The sequence below is a fragment of the Rutidosis leptorrhynchoides genome, chromosome 9 (genome assembly GCF_046630445.1).
Source record: "Rutidosis leptorrhynchoides isolate AG116_Rl617_1_P2 chromosome 9, CSIRO_AGI_Rlap_v1, whole genome shotgun sequence".
Lineage (NCBI taxonomy): Eukaryota > Viridiplantae > Streptophyta > Magnoliopsida > Asterales > Asteraceae > Rutidosis > Rutidosis leptorrhynchoides.
The window spans coordinates 310,723,324-310,733,257 of NC_092341.1; the positions used below are offsets into that span (position 1 = coordinate 310,723,324).

Below are 9,934 nucleotides of genomic sequence, written 5' to 3' on the forward strand. Positions count from 1 at the left end.
CCTACTCGTATACGATGCGTCACATCCTCATCTATCCTTCCCGAAATGTGAAGCATCGAGCCTAAATATCTAAAGGACTCTTGCGGGGGTAGAATCTGATCCCCAATTCTGATATCCACTATATCGTCGTGTTCCTCTTCGCCCCCTTGAAATCACATCTAAGGTACTCCGATTTAAGTCTGCTAATCCGTAGGCCATTTGATTCTAAGGCGATCCTCCATTGCTCTAGCCTCTTGTTAAGCTCATCCTGAGAATCCGAAACTAATACAATATCGTCGGCGAAAATCAGGCACCATGGGATGTTGTCTTGTATCCTATGAGTCAACTCGTCTAAGATCAAAGCCAAAAGATAAGGGCTAAGGGCAGATCCCTGATGTAAACCAACATCTACCGGGAAAAACTCTGTGTTTCCTACCGTCGTACGTACACGAGTCTTCGCCCCCTCGTACATATCTCTAATAGATCTTATATATCTACTTGGGACTCCCCTAGCATTAAGAGTCTTCCAAATCAGCTAACGCGGGACACAGTCATAAGCTTTTTCCAAGTCTAAGAACGTCATGTGTAGGTTCTTTTGCTTTTCCCTATACTTCTCCATAAGGCTTCTAACTATGTGAATCGCTTCCATCAACGAGCGTCCTGGCATGAAGTTGAATTGGTTCTCTGAAACCTTTGTCTCACGTCTGAGCCTCGTCTCGATCACTCTTTCCCAAAGCTTCATAGTATGACTGAGTAACTTTATGCCTCTATAGTTACTACATAATTGCGCATCTCCCTTGTTCTTGTAAATGGGAATAACCTCAAAGAGTCTCCATTCCATAGGCATATTTGCGCTTCTAAACATCGTGTTGAAAAGGTTTGTCAACCATCTAACCCCGTCACCTCCTAGGCACTTCCACGCCTCAATCGGAATTTGGTCTGGTCCTACTGCTTTGTTTCTCCCCATCTTTCGTAGGGCCAATCTAACTTCCTCCTGATTAATCCTCGTGCAGAAACAGTTGTTTTGAAACTCCTGAACCTCGTGGGGTTCACCGTTCCGCTCTGGTCTTCCCCTACCGAAAATGGATGCAAAATATTCTTCCCATCTTTTTCTAATAAGGTCTTCTCTCACTATACTTTGCCCTGCTACATCCTTGATATATTTGATGTTACCTAAGTCCCTCCTTCCTCGCTCCCTAGCTTTGGCTATCCTATATATGTCATTAGCTCCCTCTTTAGAGTCTAGTTTTCTATATAAGTCTTCATATGCTTTGTCTTTTGCAATTGCTACAGCCTTCTTAGCTTCTCTTTTAGCTTCTTTATATCTTTCTTCTACCCTAGTTCTCTCTTCAGGTGTCCCTTCTCCAAGAGTAATGAGCTCCCTAAACCTCGTCTGCTTTAACGTGACTTTCGATTGGACATCGTCACTAAGCCACCACGGCTCTCTTCTACTCTTATGGGCTCTCGATGTCCCTATATCCACTCCTAAGGTCTCTTTTGCCACATCTCTGATAATGGACGCCATGCGATTCCATATCTGGTCTGCATCCGTAGGGGCAATATAATCCTCTTCTACACTCAATCTATTAACAACAATCGCTCTAAAAGTCTCCGCATTCGCTCCATAGAGGTTCTTCCAAAGGATTCTAGGTTGTACAGCCCTAGCCCTCCTGCCAACTCTTCCCCTAGTGACTAGGTCCATGACCAGCAATCTGTGCTGGGAGGAGCACGTCAAAGCTGGAAGGACCTTACAGTCCTTACATGTCCTAAGTTCCCCTTTACGAAGAAGCAAAAAGTCAATCTGGGTGCTGCGACCCCCGCTATGGAATGTGGCTAACTGAGCATCCCTCTTCTTGAAGAAAGAGTTTGCTACCACCAACTCGTGGGCAATGGAAAACTCAAGAATTGAGCGCCCCTCTTCATTTCTAGGACCAAACCCAAAGCCACCATGGGCTCCCTCATAACCTTCTGCCTCCACTCCTATATGTCCATTCAGATCACCACCTATAATCAGTCGATGGTCGGCTGGGCACCCCCTCACCACCTCATCTAACAATTCCCAAAAACTCTTCTTTTCAAAATCACCTAAACCCGCATGAGGTGCGTATGCACTAATGACCATGAAAGTCTCCTCCTTAATAATTAAACTAACCGACATAATCCTATCGCTAAACCTGCCCACGTCAACAACGTTATCTTTATGTAGTTTTCCTAAAAAGATACCTACCCCGTTTCGTGCTATCCTAGAACCCGAGTACCACAACGTATAGTTCTGAATCTCTATTGCCTCTTCACCCTTCCATCTAGTCTCTTGAACACACACTATGTCTACCTTACTCTTAAGAAAGGTATCAACGAGCTCAATCCTCTTACCAGTCAAGGTTCCTATATTCCAACTACCCACTCTAATCTTACCAACGGTGGCTACCCTACAACCTCCTCTAACCCCTCTAGGCCTACCCACCCCTAAAACAGGAGAACATGACCTCAAGTGACCAAAACTATGCGAAGGATCTATATTACTTTGTGCACTAAAAAGATGACCAAGTACAAGCTAAACAATATGAATAAGATAAATTCGTATAAATTGTAAATTATAATATTTAGAACTAAAAAAGGATATATAAATGTAAGTTATACTATAATATAAATTACAACTAGGCGGTATATCAATAAAAGAATAATATATAATCCAATATAGTCAAATAGGAGAGAAAGAAAGGAAAAAAATATATATATGTATATATAAGAAGAATTTATACCCAATGGAAAATACTTAATAAATTTATATAAAAAAAAATCTATTAGATGGAAACTTAATATACTATAGCTACAAAAATATTACTCTTAATTCGGGGAAAGCACAGGTTGTAAAGGCGTAAAAAAAAAAGACAAACAACATAAAAGTTTAAGTTATGAAAACCAAATAGAAATTGTACAGTAAGGTTGGCTACAGAAAAGTTAGGTTATGGAGAAGAGAAATTTAAGGGTCAGAGAAAACAAACACAGCCTTATGAGGATGAAGGAGTTCCAGCAGCAGCGGCTCCCGACGACAAAGAGGTAGCAGCAAACAGCGACTTAGCTAGGTTTCTGGATCGCGAGGACTTTTGTTACAGGCTCCGTTATATTACCTGCGAGAAAAAAAAAAGACCGGGAACTATTCCGGTGACCTGAGAGGCGGCGCGTGGTGGCGCGTTGTGAGAGGTTTGCCGGCGAAAGTTATACTCTCAGGTTCAGAAAATTGCTGCGATTTTGATGGTGCCGGTGACGGCTTCTAATTTGATCCAAGCTAAGAGCAATTTAAGTTTAAATGTAATAGGTGGTTGTTTGCTTTTTAGGGTGGAGCAAGGCAGAGAGAAAGAGACGTTAGAAGAGAGAACAACCATAGACATATCATATCTTCCCATGTATATATATTATTTGGAACAACCATAGACACTCTATATGCAGTAATGTTGGAGTTAGCTATATAGGGTTGAGGTTGATTCCAAAAATATATATACTTTGAGTTGTGATTTAGCCTGAGACGTGTATACACTGGGTCGTGGATTGATTCAAGATAATATATATCGATTTATTTTTGTACATCTAACTGTGGACAACTAGTTGTAGCTTACTAACGAGGACAGCTGACTTAATACACTCAAATCTTTAAAACATAATAAAAATGGTTGTAATTATATTTTGATCATACTTTGATATATATGTACATATTTGTATAGGTTCGTGAATCGATCTGTGGCCAAGTCTTATTTCTGAGGAAGGAAATATCTGTGAAAGTGAGTTATAGTCCCACTTTTAAAATCTAATATTTTTGGGATGAGAATACATGCAGGTTTTATAAATGATTTACAAAATAGGCACAAGTACGTAAAACTACATTCTATGGTTGAATTATCGAAATCGAATATGCCCCTTTTTATTAAGTCTGGTAATCTAAGAATTAGGGAACAGACACCCTAATTGACGCGAATCCTAAAGATAGATCTATTGGGCCTAACATACCCCATCCAAAGTACCGGATGCTTTAGTACTTCGAAATTTATATCATATCCGAAGGGTGTCCCGGAATGATGGGGATATACTTATATATGCATCTTGTTAATGTCGGTTACCAGGTATTCACCATATGAATGATTTTTATCTCTATGTATGGGATGTGTATTGAAATATGAAATCTTGTGGTCTATTGTTACGATTTGATATATATAGGTTAAACCTATAACTCACCAACATTTTTGTTGACGTTTAAAGCATGTTTATTCTCAGGTGAATACTAAGAGCTTCCGCTGTTGCATACTAAAATAAGGACAAGATTTGGAGTCCATGTTTGTATGATATTGTGTAAAAACTGCATTCAAGAAACATATGTCGATGTAATATATTTCTATTGTAAACCATTATGTAATGGTCGTGTGTAAACAGTATATTTTAGATTATCATTATTTGATAATCTACGTAATGTTTTTAAAACATTTATTGATAAAATAAAGGTTATGGTTGTTTTAAAAATGAATGTAGTCTTTGAAAAAAGGTCTCATATAGAGGTCAAAACCTCGCAACAAAATCAATTAATATGGAACGTTTATAATCAATATGAACGGGACATTTTACCTGGGGCATCTGGAAAATTTATTTTCAGATATTTCGTTTCGAGTAGATGACTTTTTGTTTAAGACTCGCCTAAATCCGATATACGGTTTAGGATTTATAACCTTCCGAAAATCACTACGCCGTTGTAACGACGTGCTGAAAATTCTGACCTACTCGCGCTTGAACCGTCGTCACGGTCAAACGACATTGAGTTAGGATCTGAAAATTGGATAGCGGTATGAGGACTCACATACGGAGCCTTGGCCACTGACCACGCAACTTTTCGGTTTGTATAGAGGTCGAAACAGCTGTACGAAGTCAGCCTTTTGTTTTGATCTCTATTTTTATTGAAAACTTACTCTATCTTTTAAGAATGATGATGATGATGATACTTAAGACTTAATTTATTCACTTTAAAACCTTTTGGGACAATATACTGACTTAGTAACCTTTGACTTAGGTTGAGGACCTTTCGGACCGACTTACTACTTGCATACTTTTCATATCGACTTTTACCGCATTTATCACTGTGAGTTATAGCTCCCTTTCTACTTTACTATTTTTGGGACTGAGAGTACATGCGCTTTTTATGTTTTACTTACTTGACACGAGTACTTAAACTTTATATATGTGTGAGTTATATAACGGCATAAACTTCCCCTTAGCACGGTAACGTTTAACTATTAGTTTTTGAACTGGTAGACGCGAATCTTAGATATGGATCCATAGGGTTTGACATCCCCACTCGGGCTAGTCGCGCTAGCATTTAACGGGTGTTTAATACTTCTAGAATATACGCACTCGCCAAGTGTACTTTTAGGGGGTAATATATTATTTTTACGTTAAGTTAGTTACCGGGTGCCCATGGATAAGCATATACTTTTCATACTGTTTTGAAAACAAAATCTCGTAGTCTACATTATATCGTTAATTACAAAAACTATAGCTCATCAACATTCGTGTTGACTTTTTAGCATGTTTTATTCTCAGGTAACTAAGACGCTTATTGCTTCCGCTGTAATAGACTGATGTGTTAGACTTCCGCTGTATTGTTTAGAAATGTCTCAATCATGGAACTTTTTATCTTGCATTCACAACTTATGTTATGTTTGAATAATGGCTTTGTAATGACCTTTGAGTCACGTACTTATGTTTATGCTTTATATTCGTAGAAGCACGTTATCTTTTGTAAAACTTTTGACGTTATCTTTTCATGAATGCAAAACTGGTTTTTAAACAGCATATAGTGTTTGACCTTGTAATGATCCTGTTGTTGATGATCCGTACACGATGATTTTGTACGGGGCGTCACAGTAAGTAAGAGAGTTATCTTATAATCATAAGATATATCTTGTCATCGTCATATGTGATTTCCCCTAAAGTGTTACACGTGAAATGTAGGAGAAGATGGAGAGAAAGAGTTTCAGGGGCATGTAGGGTGCTGCTTAAGGCTACCTTGGAAAGAGAGTACACGATTCAGCAAGTGAGAGTAATCGAGCATAAGGTACATCGGGTGTTTTGATATTATAAACCGAGTGGAAAAGTAGAGTATAGATTGGCTTTACCATAAGAGCAAAATGACGTATCAGGAGTCAGGTGTTAGATGGCAACGAGGTTAATACTAGTGTGTTCACAAAAAGGATACGAGTTTAATGGTTGGTAGTGGTGGTGAGATCTAACTATTTTAGAATTAAGGAGCAATCGTGGTTAAAAATTTGTGAATTTAAATTTGAATTTTTGGGCAGGGAAAAAGTAAGTTAGGAGGTACACTCAATATAGGCCTTTTTATGACTGTTTGTTACAAAGTAGCTGTAGTCGAAGTTTAAACATTTGAAGTGACATAAATGGTTAAACAAAATTTTTATAATGTATAATTTTGTAATTTTTCATTTCATAAGCTCCTAAGAGCAAACGGTATCGCATGTATGTTCTGGTGTCGTTAGTGACCGATGGTCGGCCTACACTGCGCTGGCGTCGGTTCGGCAGTTTTGGTCACAAGGTCGCCCAAGTAGCGGTGGTTTTGGATGAATCATGAAGCCCAACTTTGAATTTTATAACAGTTGATGCCAACGGATTTATTATTATTATTATTATTAATTTTAATCCTATTATAAATACTACTAACCACTTAACATTTTTACACACCATTTCAAATAACCCTATTCAACTTCTCTTTAAAACACATTCTAAATTTCAACAATTTCCATTGAATAACATATATATATATATATATATATATATATATATATATATATATATATATATATATATATATATATATATATATATATATATATATCTGTGTGTGTGTGTGTTTGTGTGTGTGTCTCAATAACAGCGATATCATAGCAATCGGCGTTTATTTTGGAGGGAGTTTGACTAAAAAAAATGTAAGCGAATGGCTCGAAAAAATCGTTTAATGAAATAAACATTTGTGGCTTTGAGTTATTGACATTGTATGTGTTACTTGAAGAAGAAGTACCTTCCCTTTACACAGAAGTTTTGTATTTCAGCGACGACACACATAAATTTGAATATCTTAATTATTCACAGAAATGGTATGAAATCGTAAGGGAAGCAGTTGGTTAGTGATCCAATGATAATATTCAAATGTTAATCACTTTGTTTTGATGATGACACCAAGTCTTAAGTGCTTAAAAGCATATAGCACAACACAAGTTCACGAGCCTACATGATCTTTAGCAAATGATGGATAAACATAATAAACAAGTCAAAAGAGTCCTTTGAAAAACTCAGGAAGTACACTGATTGAACCACGTTCGACCGCAGGTTAGACCGTGGGTGTCCTGTACCTTGGTTTCTGAGAAACCAGGTACATGGTCACGGCTGACCGTGGATAGATCGCAGTTCTCTCTGTCCAAATTTTTGACCAAATAAAGTTTGACCACTTCGGGGCATCTATAATTCACAAAACGTGTTTGAACATGGTTAGAATAGTTTCCCTCTTCATATCCAAAAGAGTTTTGGTCTCTAGGATGTTAATCTCGCTTAATATCACCTAATGACGTCTTAATGACACTTTAGCTTGTGATTAATGTTAAACACATAAGTGTTGCTAAATGTCCTTTTGCAAGTCATCCTTTTTAAATCTAAAATAAATGTAGACATGATTAGGATGGTCATTAAAGTTCCAACTAAATAGATGCTCTCTACTTGATTAATCATTAAGCATTACTTATACGCTTAAGTATGCTTATCTCTTTATGATTAGTGTAATTCTCTAGAAGTCTTCATGTAAAACAAATTGGTCTTATTTGGAGTGTTGAATGTAACTAATGAAAGAATATACTTGCAACTAAATGTTGACAAAATGCATGGAAGACTTGTGATACGATCTTTAGAAGCTCGTGGTTTGTCAAAGGATCAAAATTCTGCATTTTCCATAAAGAGAAATCAATGACACACTAGAAGTATGATATCTATCTCTCGATATGGCCGAAATGGACGGTTTTATTTATGCGGTGTCGTCAGGCAGCAAGGCGTCAGCTCTCAAGAAGGGGGATCAATAGTTTTAAATTTATATTTAGCGGGGCCTAAATCGTACTACTTCTTATTATGAGTAAGGGAAGTTTGACCTAGGGTCGTATTTTTTAGATATCAGTAGAATCGAACCTATAATTAAAGCTTAAGATAATTATAAAGTGAAGGAGTAGTGGTTTATACCTAATTTTTGGGTTTTCTTAGTTTATAAGATAAAGTAAAGTAAATGCGATAAAATTTGTAGTTCAGATAAGGTTAAAACAAGTACATACTATGATTTTATCAATTACTCTGCCGAGATTATGGAATGCTGTCTCATGAATAGGTAGTGACCTTGTACACATTACACTGGTCCTAAACGCCCATGTCGTAAGACATGTCACTGGGTAATGCGTTAGGCTTGAAAAATCTGAATAGACAGCAATGTCCCTTACCCCCGACACCCGTGCAGTCTGACTGCAGGCATACACGTTTAGATGGTTCATCCAACTGAGCGACTCGGTTGGGTGACGTATTAACATTCCACAATGGTCTTACTTTCTTATGCATAATAGAATACAGGGTTTGCCATATCCGAGAGGTGTGATGTGTCTTGATGCTTTCGCTAATGATTGGGTTTAAAAGATAGTTAGGCCCTTAAAAGAGTTTAACCATAAAGAACACCATGGCCAAGTCAGGTTTGACTTCCATGAACACGTTCGGTTATCCTAACAGTCCAATCCTTTATGTGTTGAAACAAATAGTTCCTTAATTAACTAAGAATCCCTCAAGCGGGTTGCAATGATTGAGACCGCGTTATGGTGAAGTGTACTAATCAGCACTGACCAGGTTTCATGGCCTTACGTAGTAGAGGTGCATCTTACAACAACCGTTGTGCTTCAGCGTGCACGTGTGAAGTTTATATGCTTGGTGACTACACTATCATGGTCTAAGACCGACAATGTACTAGGGTTCTAGTTAGATGTTTCACTGCGAAAGAGTCCTCAGTCAGAATCCAAGGCCCGGTAGACTTAATACAACCGGCGTGCCTCAGTCAAACTTACGTTGTATCCGATAGACTTCTCTTAACAAGGGGTGACACAGATAGTGTACTCTGAATCGGGGTTCACGACTTCCCAATAACAGAGCCAATAACTACGTTCTATTATTTGGAAAATCAATTGAGTTTAAAGCATAATCGGAAAGCATTTTGACAACATACACAAACCATAATATTATTTCAACATTATAACTGACTACATCATAGCATACACTAAAAATAACTACTCGCTAATCATGGCAACAATATCACAAAGCATAGTAATGGAATACATTATATAAAGACAAAGGATAGAAGTACCAGTAGATTAAACGAGTTCCGAATACAAAAGTGACAACTTCAAACTCCAGACCGCTCTTAATACAATCTTCGACGTTCTTCTCCGGGTACTAGGTTTCCCGCACGGAGTCGAAGACCTCGAGAGTATGACTAGTATTGTAGAATGATAGAGAAAGAAGTGAATTGAAGTGTGTGTAAAAAGGGATGACAAAGACCCTTTAAATAGAAGTGAATTTTGCCTGCAAACTGCTGGAAGACCGTTTGGCAAGCCGTTTGCAGGGCTCGTTTGCAATGGTGGCCTGTTTTTTATGCCCGTTTGGCAAGCCATTTCCAATAGTGTCAGGCCATTTGGCAAGCCGTTTGGCCTGTCCTGGTTTGCTGAATTCACTGGATCGTAACTTGTTTTCCTTTATCGTAGCTTGGTTTCTTGTCTTTCACCGTTTTCGCTCTAGAATCTTCGTTTTAGCTCCGATTCTCTTGATTCTTTTTGCACCGTCTTCGTAATTACTTGATCTTCAATTTCAATCGACATAGTGGGCATTT

The 9,934-nt window shown here is 38.0% G+C and overlaps 1 protein-coding gene across 1 annotated transcript; it reads right to left on the bottom strand.

The window, feature by feature from the left end:
* Positions 1–677: 677 nt before the first annotated feature.
* LOC139868974 (uncharacterized) lies at positions 678–9,719 on the bottom strand. The gene is made up of 4 exons (XM_071857308.1): positions 9,639–9,719; positions 1,368–2,533; positions 875–1,190; positions 678–728 (listed from the first exon to the last, which is right to left on the bottom strand). The coding sequence occupies exons 1-4, from the start codon at positions 9,717–9,719 to the stop codon at positions 678–680; spliced, it is 1,614 nt and encodes a 537-aa protein (XP_071713409.1).
* Between the last annotated feature and the right edge of the window lie 215 nt (positions 9,720–9,934).